The 15,189-nt window shown below is 54.2% G+C and overlaps 1 protein-coding gene across 2 annotated transcripts; it reads right to left on the bottom strand.

Moving 5' to 3' along the window:
* Positions 1-3,803: 3,803 nt before the first annotated feature.
* Positions 3,804-13,986, bottom strand: THEG (theg spermatid protein). Of its 2 annotated transcripts, XM_025292825.3 has the most exons (8): positions 13,653-13,986; positions 12,727-12,843; positions 12,514-12,585; positions 12,035-12,096; positions 11,309-11,378; positions 10,128-10,245; positions 7,221-7,380; positions 3,804-4,191 (listed from the first exon to the last, which is right to left on the bottom strand). In XM_025292825.3, the coding sequence occupies exons 1-8, from the start codon at positions 13,958-13,960 to the stop codon at positions 3,953-3,955; spliced, it is 1,146 nt and encodes a 381-aa protein (XP_025148610.1). In that variant the 5' UTR covers positions 13,961-13,986; the 3' UTR covers positions 3,804-3,952. The 2 variants fall into 2 exon arrangements, with proteins under 2 accessions (XP_025148610.1, XP_025148611.1); XM_025292826.3 differs by lacking the exon at positions 12,514-12,585.
* Positions 13,987-15,189: the final 1,203 nt, after the last annotated feature.

Here is a 15,189-nt window from a genome sequence, read left to right as displayed (position 1 = left end):
CTAAGGTCTGGGCTACCCCCACAGCTAAGCCCAGCGGAGGGAGAGCTGCAGAGGGGAGGGGTGCTGGGTGCTCGCAGCTTGGGGGCAGCGGTTCATCCACTAACCTTTCTTATTTTTTAGTGTTATTCATTTTTGGCTGTGCTGGGTCTTCATTGCTGTGTGGGCTTTTCTCTAGTTGCAGCAAGTAGGGGCTACTCTCTAGTTGGGCTGTGTGGGCTTTTCTCTAGTTGCAGCAAGTAGGGGCTACTCTCTAGTTGGGCTGTGTGGGCTTCTTATTGGGGTGACTTCTCTTGTTGCAGAGCACGGGCTCTAGGGGGCTAGGCCTTCAACAGTTGCAGCTCCCAGGCTTTAGAGCACAGGCTCAGTAGTTGTCATCACAGGCTTAGTTGATCTGCAGCATGTGGGATGTTCCCAGACCAGGGATTGAACTCGTATCTCCTGCGTTGACAGGCAGATTCTTGACCACTGAGCCACGAGGGAAGCCCCCTAATCTTTCTGTTGCAAGTTCCCCCCGCCCCCCACCCAGAAAAAGAAGCCCTGGAGGAACCATTTCCAGCAGACATCACCCTGACCTGAGCAGCTCCAGGGAGGTGGGTACTGTGGGTAGATCTGTCCCCCCAGCACACACCTCCCATACCCCACCCCACCCCACATCACACACACAAGAAGTTTCCCCACTGCTGGGAATCCACAGAGGCCAACGGGGACAACACGAGGCTCCAGAGCTCCCACCAGACCTGTGGGGACTCTGTCGCCTCTGCTCAGAGTGCTGCCAGTGGCGACCCGAGGGCCAACCCCCGATGCTTCCCCGTCTCAGCCTCTGTCTCATGGTCTGGTTCCTGGGAACCTATAGCCCCTGACACAGAGCTTGAGTCATATTTTGAAACATTTAAAAAAACATAAAAGAAGTAACACAAGTTGAAAGTGGTAAGGTAAAGGGGAAGAACTGAGCCTGACGCTGGTCCTGTCAGGAAACGTGAACAAGCCCATTTCTGCACTATCCAGATGAATCACAGGGCAGGTCCTGACCCTGAGCAGACATGTTGTTGTTCTTCAGTCACTCAGTCATGTTCAACCGTTTGCGACCCCATGGACTGCAGTGCGCCAGGCCCCTCTGTCCTTCACTATCTCCCAGAGTTTGCTCAAATTCATGTCCATTGAGTCAGTGATGCTCTCTAACCATCTCATCCTCTGCCACCCCCTTCTCCTTTGGCCTTCAAATCTTTCCCAGCATCAGTGTCTTCTCCAGTGAGTCGGCTCTTCGCATCAGGTGGCCAAAGTATTGTAACTCAGTGAAGCTCTGAGCTGTGCTGCACAAGCCCACATGAGAAGGACAGTTCCAAGTGAAGGCTTCTGACAAAACATGACCCACTGGAGAAGGAAATGGCAGCCCCCTCCAGTATTCCTGCCTGGAAAATCCCATGGACAGTATGAAAAGGCAAAAAGATATGACACCGGAAGATGAGCCTATAGCACAGAAGGTGTCCAATAATGCTACTGGGGAAGAGTAGAGGGCAAGAACCCATGGCTCTTTTGCAGTGAGCCAAAATCAACCCTGAGAGTGAGGGTCGCACAGAGTCTCCTCCGCCCAAACACTTTCTGGTTTACTGAGTCCTGGACACTTCAGCCTGCAGGGTCAGCGAGCAGCTGCTGGTCCAGGAGAACAGCCTGGACTCTGAGCAGCTTCAGGCGGGGCTTAAACTTGTGGAAGCTGACTGCAGGGTGACTACGCTCACCTGCGTCAGTGATGGTTAAACCCAGATGGATAGATTTTCCTTTCTGTTCTCAACAAAGGAGACCACAGATCACACTGGACTCACGAAGTATACACGCCTCTTTATCCTCTCACTAAATCACGATATAATAGTTGACATGTGGGCAGTTAAGGTCACATTTTATTTCTTTGGGACATGTCAGTGTGCAGTTTGCTTTTTTCTCAGCTTGAAGAGGAACGCTAAAACACGAGGGGTCTTTGACAAGAGAATGAGTGAGCCATTTCGGACACTCGGCTGGTTTAAAGCCTTGTTTTGCGTTGTGTCACGAGGTCCCTAAGGTTGACCCCCCCTGTTGGTGGAGCTGCACTCTGCCAGCACAGCAGGTACCAAGGGTCTAAGATTTCTAACCTGCACTGGTTTCCTACTCACCACACATCAGTAGCTGAAACAACAGACCCTAATCCCCTGGGGGTCGGGAGTGTCTGCAGGGCCTCCTCCCTCCCTCCCGAGGCCCAAGGGGAGGCCATGGGGCCTTTCAGAGCTGCGTCCCTCCTGCCTCAGGCCAGGGCACAATGCATGGCTTTGGTGTCACCCTGTCTGCTCAGCTTCTCTCTTAGGACATGCAACGGTATTGGACCCACCCAGGGAACCCACAACAACCTCCCTGGGCCCTGTCTGCGGAGCCCCTCTGCCATCCAGCATGCCATGTTCCCAGGCTCAGGGCTTGGGACCCAGACATCTTTGGGGCAGTAATCAGCTGACCCCATAGTCCACCCTGCTGGATGCAGGCCACCCTGGTTCCAGGCAGGACTCCTGACTCACCGCGGGTGTGAGTCTGCATGGATATGCTTCTGGTCTTCATCACGACAGTGGTACCCACCAAAGCAACAGGGAGAGAGCAGGGGTCACGTCATCACCAGGCGAGCATGCATGGCCATCACCCTTCCAGCCCGCGAGAAACCTGCACTCGGCGGCTGAGCATCCACAGGCTCAGCGAGGCATCCGTCCATCCATCCATCTGTGCTGCCAGGTAATTCAGAGAAGATGAGGGTGGGTTTCTTTTTAACCTTTTTCTTCTGAACCTCCGTCCAGGTCTGCACCTATAATACTCAACAACTGTCCTTTATGTTACTGAGTGAAGTAGTGTCCTCAAAGCGTCTGGGAATCATGGCTTGGGACCTGACGCATGGTGGGCTTGAGAGAAGACGTGAGAGCACTCAGCATGCCACCCCTTCAGGACCCAGCAATTGGTCCCCAAGTGAATGAGCAGGAGCCAGAGGCAAACGAGACTGTCTAGGACTGCAGATGCAGACAAGAGATTCTCCCACTGTGCTCAGCAGAAGAACGGCCCCAGAGACACCCCCCTCCTGGTCCCTGGGCCTGTAAACATGTCATGAGGCAGAAGGGACTTTGCACGTGGGATTAAGCTAAGACCCCTGAGATGAGGACTACCCTGGATTCCCCAGGGGTCCCAGTATCATCACAGGATCCTTATGAGAGGGAGTGGCTGTGAGAGACAGAGAGACAGGAGATGCTGTGCTGTTGGCTGTGAGGATGGAGGGAGGGGCCACAAGCCAGGGATGCGGTGCCTCTAGAAGCTGGAAAAGCCCATGCTCCCTGGGAGCCTCCAGAAGGACCAGCCCTGCCCAAGCCTGGATTCAGCCCCATGAGGCCTGAGCTAGACTCCTGACTTCAGGATTGTCAGCGAATGAATCTGTGTGATTTCTAGCCCCCTGTTTGAGGTGACTTATTCCAGCTGCTGTAGGAAGCTCACATGGGGATGAGGACTGTGAGTCTTTCACCAACTCTGTGACCCTGAGTCTCCACCTCAGCACAGTGGTCCCCACATGGGGACTTCAGACACTGATGGTCCCCAACAGGTTCCCCCTGCAAAGATCAGTAAATTGTGCAGCAGGCATTAGTTGGCTCATCACAGAGCTTGAGGTGCTGTGGACACTATAGATCAGCAAATCAGGACAGAAGGACTTGGAGGGAAATTTCTGACATGGGGAGTGGGAGGTGTGCTGTCCGAGGGGCTGGCGATGGCAGGGGAACATGAGTGGGAAAAAAGACTGCAGGATTGCAGGCTGGATGCAAACATAAACATCATTATTATTATTTTCTCCTTTTTCAGCCACTGTCCTCCCGCCTCCAGGCCAAGGCGCTCAGAGCCACACACAGGGTCAGGTTGCACTTGGGTGTTTACTGGGAACGGGCTCAGGGGCCAGGCCTGAGGCTCATGCTTTCTTGGTGATGGTCTTGGGGGTAGCGAGCTCGTACAGGCGAGGGGACGCCTGCGCCACCAGGGCGGCAGGGGACACGTGGGAGGGGTTGTAGCCCTCATTCAGGTCCTTCCGCACTCGGGGTTTTGCCAGAGACAGGATGCGGGGACTAGCCACTGCCTTCTTGGTGACCTCCAGCACCTCCCAGCGTGGGTCACGGTCAGGAACACACTTGTCCGACTGGACCTTGGGCACTGGAGGGGGCGGGAGAGAGGGTGCAGTGTCAGCAGCCGGAGCCCCCCTCCCCACGGAGAGCAATCTTCTGAGTCAGAGCTCCCAAGTTCAGTGTCCTGTCCCTCGGCAGATGATGGATAAACACATGTGTCTCTCCACACACGCGAGCATCACTCAGCCATGAAGAGAAGCCCTGACACTCGCTACCACATGGACGGACCCTGAGAACACGATGCTCAGTGAGAGAAGCAGACACAGAAGGACACACGGGGTGTGATTCCACTGGTGGGAAACGTCCAGAACAGGCTGACCCACAAAGTGAGTGGGTTCCTGGTGGTCAGGGGCTGGGGAGGGGCTGAGGGGGCCAGCCGATGGAGATGGGGCGTCACTGTGGAGTGGTGGAATGTTCTGGACTTGATTTTGTGGGACATAGGGAACAGACTGGTGCGTGCCAGTGGGGGAGGTGGGAGGGAAGGGAAGGATTGGGGGCTTGGGGTAAGCAGATGCAAACTATATTATACACAGGATGGACAAACGACAAGGTCGCACTGTAGAGCACAGGGGACTATAGTCAATATCCAGTGATACCTGGAATTCTGCTGTTATGTTCTATATAAGTCAATGGTATGTGGCAGCCAGGATGGGAGGGAGTTTGGGAGAGAACAGATACATGTATGTGTATGCCTGAGTCCCTTCACTGTTCACCTGAAACTGTCATAGAATTGTTAATCAGTTATATCCCAATACAAAATTAAGAGTTGAAAATTCCTGTGATAAAAGATAATGGAAAAAAATATGAAAAAGAAGGTATAACTGAGTCACTTTGCTGTTCAGCAGAAATTAACACAATATTGTAATTCAACTACACTTCAATAAAATTTTTAAATAAATAAAATAATATATAATTTTTTTAAATAAATAAAATGGGTTGTAGTAATGTGCCCATGGCTGTCTGTGAGTGTACTGGGAAGTACTGAACTGTGCATTTTGAAGGGTGAGTATAAAGAACAATGTCTCAAATGGTCACGGGCCCAGACAGGGACTGGAGGGGCAGACATAGGTACCCTGGTGGCTGAGGGTGAGGCAGGGGCTCCATCAGCCCCACTGCCCATGCACCTGTGGCCCCAGCTGGGTCCTCCCCATAGGGTCCACCAGCTACACGTGACCAGCACCCCATAGGGACTGGGATTTTATCCTATTTAATTTTAATAAAATCCATTAATTGAATTAAATCAATAGGTTGATTGACATTCAGTCCATTTCAGTCATGGACAGACAGGTCTCAGAGTAGACCCGTAGCTTGGACCCCCTACCTCTTCACCACCCCTTCCCCCACAGTGGGAGCCTCAGGGCTTGGCCCACATGAGGGCCAGGAGCGAGTAACTGCTGGTGACTACTGGTGAGCACTCCTATCTCTAGGCCCTTCAGTTTTGAGGGTTTCCTTTCCAAACCCCTCTTTGCCCCAAGACTCTGCAAATGCAAAAAGGCCGTCTCCACTCAGCAGAGGAGCTGCAGCTCCGGGGAGAGGCACTCAGTGAAAACAATGGGAGCCTGTGCTGAGGCCCCCAAAGAGGGTACTGGGGGCCTTGGGAGGACCTGCCAGAGCCCACCTTCCTGGAGTCCTCAGGGAGACTCAGGGGCTCCCCCTGTTGTAACATCTGGGCTCTGAAAATCTATCGGCCACAAGTTAACAGTGCAACCTGTCCACAGCCACACAGAACCCGTACTGCATGGACCAGTGTTGCCCAGGGACCCTGCACTGCGTGTTTCCCCTCTTCACTTTTTAAATGCTGGTCAGAACCATCAGTGGGTGGGAGTCTGCAGTTGGAAATACACGGCCCTACGCCAGTCTTATCCATACACACACACACAGAGGGATGTGCGTTGATAACATGCTCCTGTGAAGCCTGGATGAATACACACACATGTGTATGTACAAATGTACATGTGCTTATGTTCCAGATGTGTGTGTCCATGCATGTGTGTGTGTGAGAGAGAGGCAGAAGTGAGTGTGTGCTTGTGTCTCTGTTCATTTAAACAATCTTTAACAAATTCAACGAATACTTTAACAAATATTAAGAGGCTTCCCTGGTGGCTCAGTGGTAAAGAATCTGCCTGCAATGCAGGAGACTTGGGTTCAATCCTTGGGTCGGGAAGATCCCCTGGAGGAGGAAATGGCAACCCACTCCAGTGCTCTTGCCTGGAGAATCCCATGGACAGAGGAGCCTGGCTACGGTCCATGGGGGCACAAAGAGTTGAGGACGCAACTGAGCGACTAAACCACCACCAAGGGAACAGGTGAATGAATCAACAAACAAAAGAAACTATAAGCAAGCTCGAAAGAAAAATGACTGGGAAGAAGTTACTTTGCAAAGTGCTCGACAAAGGGTTAGTGATCATCTTACATAAAGAGCTGCTGCAAATTAATTCCCTCCCCCAATCCCCCAATAAAAACAGGAAATAGGAAACTGAGAAAAAGACACAGCAGAGTAAACCGAAATGGCCAGTCAAGCTCCCTGGTGATCCTGTACCAGGAGCTGGGGCACACTTAAGTTTCCCAAAGCCCCTGACCACCTTTGGGTGGTGAGATCCCTTTCTTCATGCCTTGCTACATTTTTCAGATTCCCTACAATTACTGCATATTACTTCTGTTGTGGGGGAGCCAGGTCTTCCTTTGTTTTCAAAGACAGGCAGAGACTCTGGCCAGCACCCTTAGGTCCCAGCTTGGCTCTCCAGGCACTGGCCTGCATCCCAGGTTTCCCTTCTGTGCCTACGTGCCATGCTGGAAGACCCACTCAGATGGCGCACTCGGCTCAGGCCCACAACCCCCATCCCAGGGGGAGTGATGCCCTCTGCCAGCCCCCAGGGAATGCGAGCAGATGCAGTATGAACTGCCCACAGGGATTCAGACAGTGGGTCTGCAGGTTAGTGGGAGTCAGGGGAACACGAATCTTGTAGAACCAGCTCCAAGGGGACCGGCTGCTCCCAACTGCATCCAGTGTGGAAGGGTGCTTCATGAGACATCGGGCATCCCCCGGGACCCACTTACTGGCCAGGTGAAGAAGGCGGTTATAGTCTGACACATGTGGCTTGGGTTTTGGCATGGGATCCCACTCTTCCAGCAGGGTGGCTGGAGCCTTGGGCTTTGCCAGTCGGATGATCCTTGAACTGGGAATGGCCATCCGGGCTGCCCTGGACACTTGGGACACCTAGAAACAGAGTTAGAGGGAAAGAGTAAAGCAGCCTGAGCTGTTTCACACACCCCTGGGTGAAAAGATCCCGTAAGCAACGCTGAAAGACAAAAGACTGGCTAGGAAGTTAGTCTGCAGTGTGTTCAGCAAAGGATTCAGATCAGATCAGTCGCTCAGTCGTGTCCGACTCTTTGCAACCCCATGAATCGCAGCACGCCAGGCCTCCCTGTCCATCACCAACTCTCAGAGTTCACCCAAACTCACGTCCATCGAGTCAGTGATGCCATCCAGCCATCTCATCCTCTGTTGTCCCCTTCTCCTCCTGCCCTCCATCCCTCCCAGCATCAGAGTCTTTTCCAATGAGTCAGCTCTTCTCATGAGGTGGCCAAAGTACTGGAGTTTCAGCTTTAGCATCATTCCTTCCAAAGAAATCCCAGGGCTGATCTCCTTCAGAATGGACTGGTTGGATCTCCTTGCAGTCCAAGGGAGTCTCAAGAGTCTTCTCCAACACCACAGTTCAAAAGCATCAACTCTTCGGCGCTCAGCCTTCTTCACAGTCCAACTCTCACACCCATACATGACCACAGGAAAAACCATAGCCTTGACTAGACGAACCTTTGTTGGCAAAGTAATGTCTCTGCTTTTGAATATGCTATCTAGGTTGGTCATAACTTTCCTTCCAAGGAGTAAGCATCTTTTAATTTCATGGCAAAGGATTAGTAGCCATGATATATAAAGAGGTTCTCTAAGCCAATAACATGAAAAATCAGTAGGAAATAGCTAATCATGAAGGAAAGTAAACCCAAAGGATCAATAATCCTTTCTGTGCACCAGGAAAATGTAAATTAAGCAGCAAAATATCACTCCATGCCAACAAATTTGGCAAAAGTGACCAAGTCTGGCTTTATCCAGCCCTGGCAGGAAGGTGGGAGGACAGAGACCCGATGAATGGCTGGTAGGAGGGTAAATTGCACAAGCACTTTGTGTGAAACATTTAACGTTTTACAGAAGCTCTCCACTGGGTGCACTCTGCTGGGTAGGATACTGCCCAGAGGCAGAGGATTGGCTGAAATGATCCTTAGGGCCATCATTAAAATGTGTGTCTCTTTCCTCCTGAAATTGTGCTGCTTAGAAATCACATATACTACTCATACCAAAGACATCCTGGTGTTTACAATTTCATGTCCCTCTCAACCACCCATTCCATCCCCACTCCTTTCTTCCCCTCCTTCTCTCCCCCATCAACGGTCCGCACAGCTCCAGTCACCAGCTGAGGTGGATAAATCAGCCTGCAGTCCTACCCTCAGGGGACCGCCAGCCTGGAGGGGTGACAGGCAGGGAAAATTCATTCATCCACACATTCAAATAATATTGATGACCACTCCATGCCCTGTGCATGCCAGGGCCGGAGACCTGTTGAGGGACCTTCATTTAGTCCCCCGGGAGGCACAAGGGAGAGTAAGGATGGAGAAGGGCCCATCCTGCCAGCTTTCTCAGGCACTGGGGAGCCACAGAGGGTGCTGGAGCATAAAAGGGCTTAAAGGCTGAACCAGCAGAGGCAGGGTGGGGAGCCGGGAAAACAGCAGGTATACCTGCTGGGAAAAGCTGAGGCCAGACTCTCCTCTGGATCCTTGTCCGATCCAACTGACTGTGAAGCCTTCTTTGAGACAACTGGGGAAATGGAACATGGATTGGGGATTTGAACACTAAGGTATTATTGTTAAATTCTTCTAGTTGGACCATTGTTGGTATGTTTATTACTTTATTTTTATTTTTTTATCTTTTTGAGAGTTGTGAGTTAGCTTTATTTGGGGCAAAATGAGGACTGCAGCCCAAAGAATAGCTCTGAAAAACTGCTCCCCATTGTTGGTATGGTTTTAAACCATCACAAACCGTGTGATGTCTGAATTCAGTTGTAAAAGTCTTCAAGTTAGGAGCGGGTGGGGAGGGTTGGTCTATCAAACAACCACACAAAAACACCCAGGGACAAGCTCTTCAATGTATGTTAAGCCACATGGCCCAGGACTTCCCAGGTGGTCCAGGTGTTAAGACTCCCCCTTCTAATGCAGGTGGCTCAGATGGTAAAAGAATCTGCCTACAATGCAGGAGACCGGGCTTCGATCCTTGGGTCGAGAAGATCCCCTGGAAAAGGAAATGGCAACCAACTCCAGTATTCTCGCCTGGAGAATTCTAAGGACAAAGGAGCCTCAGATCAGATCAGATCAGTCGCTCAGTAGGCTACAATTCATGGGGGTCACAAATGGTCGGACACAACTGAGCAACTAAGACTCTTACTTTCACTTTTCCCAATGTAGGAGGCCCAGGTTCGATCCCTGGTCAGGGAACTAAGGTCCCACATGCCATGGGGAGAGATAAGGGCCGGATTCAGGATGGACTGAACTCTGGTGTCACCTCTGAACCGGTTGTCATGCACTCATTCAAGCAGATGGCTTGGGGCTCCCCTCCGCGCTGACCTGACCGGCAGAGGAGCGTGGTCCCTGCCCGCCTTCAAGCGGTGGGAGGAAAGCAAAGGGTGGGGGGTGGGCGTGGAGGGGAGTAAAGGGAGTGGGGGAAGTGGAGGGGCGGGGAAAGTAAAGGGGCGGGGCTTCTTGAACCTACACTGGGACTCCCGATGGCTAAGAGAAGCAGCCACACGCCTGTTCCCTCTTGTCCTTGTGTGTCCTCTGAGCCCCTGGGTGGGGGTGGGGGGGCAGGCGGGCCCCCCAGAGGGAGCCAGGGAGCTCCAGCGACGGAAGGGCACCCACCTCGGACATGCTTATGCTCCAGATGTTGTTTCGGACCTTAGGGGTGGCCAGTTCCCGTAGGCGATTGGACGCTCGATACTCCAAGGTGGACCGCGGAATGGGCCAGATAGAAGTGGTCCTAAAGGAGAGCCTAAGTCTGAGACCCCAGCCAACCCGGGGGCCGTGTCTGTGTGTATCTGAGACCCTGGCCCTTCAGGAAGATGTGTCTGTGCATGCACGTGCGACTCCTCTGTGATTCTGGGGTTCAGGGGAGCCTGGTGCAGAAGAGGGTTTTCTAATCCCTCTAAGATGAGTCCTTAAAAGACCCCTAACAGAGCCCCACCTTCCTCTCAAGGATGGAGCAATGCTCTCCTGGGTCATACCCTCCCTGCCATCCCCACAGCCCCCGCCATCAGGATGGGGTCAGGAGGTGGACCAAAGGGATGAAGTGAGCCCTGCCTGCCCCCCAAACTCATGTCTCAGCTCTGCCTCTGCCCCAGAAACAGCCTTATTTCATTGATCCGAGGCCGATTCCTCTCTTATTTTCACCTCTGTGAGCCTGGCATGCAGTTCTGTAATCTGGGGTGACCTCTGTGTGACCTGTAATCTGGGGTGAGGCTGGAATGAAGCAGATAAATGTTGTCAGCCCAACAGAAGGCCCGGTGCCCTCCCCTTTGGGGTGAGCACAACAGAACTGTTTGTACCAGATCACAGGTCCCACAGAGGTCACCCCGGATTACTGGTCCCTCAGAGGTACCTCCATATTATGCTCTGACCAGCACTAAGGGGAAAAGCTATTGTCACAAGACCGGCACAGAGCCAGTGGCTGGAACCGGTTAACACCCGTAAGTGGGACTCCCCTCAGTCACTTATCTTTCCATGTGTGAGTGAGAGATGAAAGCAGAGTCTGTGTGGAATAACTTCAGACCTCACGTTAGCCATCATGGAAGCCCCATGTGCTAAGACAGAGTCGCACCAGGAGGCAGGCACCTAAAACTGTAAATCTCACAGCCACCTGCTGCCTAGGGGACTCGAGCACCTGCCTTGAGACCCACCAGCATCCCATCCCATCTGGGCCACTGGGCCTCAAAGGCTTGGTGCCCAAGGCCCAGGCTGCACGGATGGTCACCTGGCCCCCAGACCTGGGCCCTCCCCTGCTACAACACCCTGATGGAGAGAGGTCTCTGCCCAGAACCCCCTACCTGTTGTTGTTGTAATACTCCGAGTAGAACCTCTTGGGTCTGGCCAGCTCCTCCACCCGGCGGGACACCTCTGCACAAAAGGAGAAGCAGCTGCCCTGGAAAGCTGCCCTCCCCTCCCACCTAGGGCTCTCTTCCTCCTGACGTGGCTTCACACCAGGTGACAGCTCACACCAGCCACCCCCACTGGGGACCACAGGACACATGAGGGGGGTTGCTCAGGCCCCTCTGCTCCTTGGCCCTGCTGTGGATTTGGGCCTGAAGTCAGGATGGGCCTTGGCTTCAGGGGGCCTCCGTGCTAACTGGGGGTGGGGAGAATTCTAAACCTGAGTGAGAACTTGCCTTGAGGCTCTGAGTGTCTCTCCAGATACAAGCTCTGGAAAGGAAGGGGTCTTTTGTGAAGTTTATACTGACCCCACTTTGGCTGAGATACAAACTGCGATTTCCCCTGGAGAGTTTGCTCCCACCCCTCCCCCAGGACCAACCTCCAGCTAGGAGAGGAGACACCCTCCCTGGAAGACTGGGGGGACACTCCTGAAAGACAGGGGAGGGGCAGTCCCACAGGGGCCCTGAGAGGCTTGGGCCTGGGAGGCCCCAAAGTCTACCCTATCAGAGCCAGGCACAGGTCAGGGTGAGATAGGGGCAACCGGGCCATAGGCACCAGGCCAGCCCCAGTCCCCACTCCAGCATCCCCACAAAGAAGAACAGGCAAAGGACAGGTGGACCTACCAGGTACTGTGATGGTGAGGGTGGTGTCCTCGAGAAATCTCTCTGTCCAGTACACGGATGGCCTGGAACATAGCCAGCAGGGCTCATGAGGGGAGCCAGCCCCAGTGGGTGTACCCCACTCAGAAGCAGAGCTCAGGGCACCCCATGAGCACAAACAGTGGGAGGAGTGCAACTAGAGGGGGAGAAAGGGAGAGAGCAAGTGGATGGCAGCAGAGGCCGGTCAGAGAGGAACAAGACAGGGAGGCCTTAGGGGCACGGGAGAGCGTAGACTATTTAGCAAGGCTGGTATTCAGAGAAACAGGGAGCTGGAAAAAAAAGAGGCATAACTGAGAAGGGAGCCCAGGCAGTACTGGCACAGACCCACCTCAGGCAGGGGGTGGGGTCCAGAGCTCCGGGTGGAACTGAGAATCCTGGGGTAGGGCCCAGTGCAGAGCCCTCGGCGCTCCCCCACCCAGGAGAGGAGGGGGCCCCAGACTCACCAGTAGATACAGAACTGCAGGCTCCGCATGCGCGGGGACACCCAGGCATGGCCCCTGCAGCAGCACCCCGTCCTGCGGGAGACAGGCCTGCCAGCCTCCACACTGGGCTCTGCTGGACCAGGTCGGTCTGGGGCTGCTGCTCATCCTTTCTCAGACTGCCCCCCACCACCACCACACCCGCCAGGCCAGCTGCCCACCGGCCCGTTGCCTCACCTGTCTTTCAAGACTTGCCAGTTGGTCTTGGGCTTCGCCAGCTCAAAGAGCCGCCTCCTCTTCTTTCTCTCTGGCCTCATGGAGGTGCGAGGGATCCTCTGGGAGATGGAGAGCCGCCTAGGGGGAGGTGGATGGTGAGGTCGAGCCCTTGCTCCCCGAGCAGGCAGCCCCACCCTTCTGCTCCCGCCCTGTCCTCTAGAGGAGAACCCGGCACCACCAAGACCTGGTCTGAAATCGTAGCTCTGCCACCAGCCAGTCCCTCAATTCCCCACTGCCGGGCCCCAAAGGGGACGCTGAGCCAGGGCGAGTGCCCCCAGGAAGCCCCTGAGAGCCCCAGACATCCCGTCTCCCCTCCTGGCTCAGACGAACTCCCCAAGTCCCACCCATGCCCGCATTCCCCTGCCTGACCAGCCACATCACACGCCATCTGTGTACTCGTCACACCAGCTCTGTGGGAGCTGGAAATCAATGTGCCCGGAGGGCAAAGGCCCCGTCTGTGTCCAAGGAGATGTGTGCTGACCCAGGAGTAGGGGCTGAGGGCTTCCAGCCAAGGAACCCAGGCATATCCCAGGGCACAGGGTCCCACAGGTAGGAGGGAGCACCCACTCATTTCCCGGTGTCCTCCTCTCACCCAAAAACATTTCTGGTGATTTGTGGTACTTGGAAGGATTTCAGCTTTAGAGCTTCATTTTCTGTCTGTGGATGGCTGCTCACAACCTCTCAACTCTGCCATCTGACTTCTGCCCACTCCAAGTCTCCTGCCACATGGACAGGGGCAGTTTGCCGACATCCTCCTCGGGGCAGCAAGGAGCTGACCCCTTCACGCTTAAGAGTGAGGGCATGGGTCCAGAGGACCCAGGCCAGTGCAGCCACCCCCAGGGACACCCCTGCCACACCCCAGCCTAGGTGCCCGCTCTCCAGCCCACCTCATCTCAGGCACGCCCTCCTCCACATCTTTCTCCAGAACCCTCTCGAGCTCCAAGAGGGCCTCTTCTGGGTTCTGGGCATCTACAGATTCTTCCCCAGCCACCTCCTCGGGGGGAATCTCCTCTTCTTGGTATTCCAGTTTCAGGTCCCCATCATCCAGACCCTGGAACTTGGGGTCCTTGGACCCTACATTCTCATATATTGTGCCCTGGAGGCCCAGCGAGACATCATCCTGCCCCCTCTCTGGCTGGTCCTTGGCCTCCGATGTGTGGTGGTTATAGAACGAGTTTTGCTGGTGGTCCCCCATGTGCCAGGCCCTCCCCAGCCTTGCTCCCGCAACACCCAAATGTGTCTGTGGTCACCCAGCAACCGGAGAATGGCCTGCCCACATTCTCAGCCCACATTCCACCCCCAGCACGCCTGTCTGCAGGTGCCCCCCCCCCACCCAGATGGCACTGGGGCTCCCGGGGCCACCCAGCCCGCCAGCCTCACCTGCTGGTCCCTTTCTACTGCTCTGCCGTACTGTCCCCTAAACGTGTGCCCACTCCTCTGCCCACACTCATCCTGGGGGGCGCCTCCTCGGGAAGGCAGACCAATCCCCGGGTCTCTCTGCATCTTGGCATCTGGCATGACTTTTCTGTGGTGTTTGGCATGGCCTGAGATGATGTCACTCACTTACTCCTTTCTTCTTCAGTGTCTATGTCTGCCTCCTAGAAAGTTGCCTTCCCAGGCCAGGGGCTGAGAGCACCCCATTCACTGGGGCCTGGGAGTGCGTCTCGGGGAAGGGCTTCTGCTGGAGCACACCCAGCTCACCCTACACTTCCTCTTAGTCAGGCCTATTTGTGCTCAGATGGGGGAGTTGCCGCTGGTGGTGACGGTTCACCAGGGGTCCCACACCCTCCCTGGGACAGGCTCAGAAATGGGACCAGAGAGGGTGTCTGCAGGGGCTTTGAGGGATGGCATCCTCTGTCTTGAAAGGGGACAGGAAGAAGAGACTCTCTCTCTTCTTGGTTGTTTCTGGGACTATGTGTGATGTCTGGAGCTCAGGCAGCCATCTTGTTCCCGGTCACAAGTCCATGTGCCCGATGCACGGTGAGGCCAAACAAACCATAATGTTAGAGCCTGAAGCAGAGAAACGTTTATCACAGGCCATACAAAGAGAGGGGTGGCTTCCACCCCAACACCCTGAACTCCCCAGAGGGATTCAGTAAAACCTTTTTAAGGCCAGGTAAGGGAGGGGTGTGGTTGTTGTTGCAGACTTGCTGGTACAGGAATTCTTTGTTCCTGCAGCCATCCATGTAGGTCAGGTCACAACGCTCCTGTAAACCTCTAACAAGACGCATGTTATTCTCTGCTCCACAACTTTTCATCTTCATATGAGTGGGCTCTTGGAGGTCAGATCCCTGAGAAGAGGCTGCAGGCAGCATCCTTTTAGGAGAGGTGCATAGCCAGCAGGGGTAAGCACAGGCTGCAGAGCATGGAGTTAAACTAAGAAGCAGATGTAATGTGGAGTTAGATTTGTTCTTCCCTGTCACA

The sequence above is a fragment of the Bubalus bubalis genome, chromosome 9 (assembly GCF_019923935.1).
Source record: "Bubalus bubalis isolate 160015118507 breed Murrah chromosome 9, NDDB_SH_1, whole genome shotgun sequence".
Taxonomy (NCBI): Eukaryota; Metazoa; Chordata; class Mammalia; order Artiodactyla; family Bovidae; genus Bubalus; species Bubalus bubalis.
The sequence above is the reverse complement of the archived record's forward strand: the minus strand, read 5'-3'. Positions and strand labels throughout refer to the sequence as shown.

Coding starts and splice junctions, on each gene's coding strand:
- THEG (XM_025292825.3), bottom strand. CDS start 13,960: ATGGGGGACCACCAGCAAAACTCGTTCTATAACCACCACACATCGGAG. Junction 12,844..13,652: donor GAGGGCGTGCCTGAGATGAG/GTGGGCTGGAGA, acceptor ACCTCCCCCTAG/GCGGCTCTCCATCTCCCAGA. Junction 4,192..7,220: donor CCGCCTTCTTCACCTGGCCA/GTAAGTGGGTCC, acceptor CGCCCCCTCCAG/TGCCCAAGGTCCAGTCGGAC.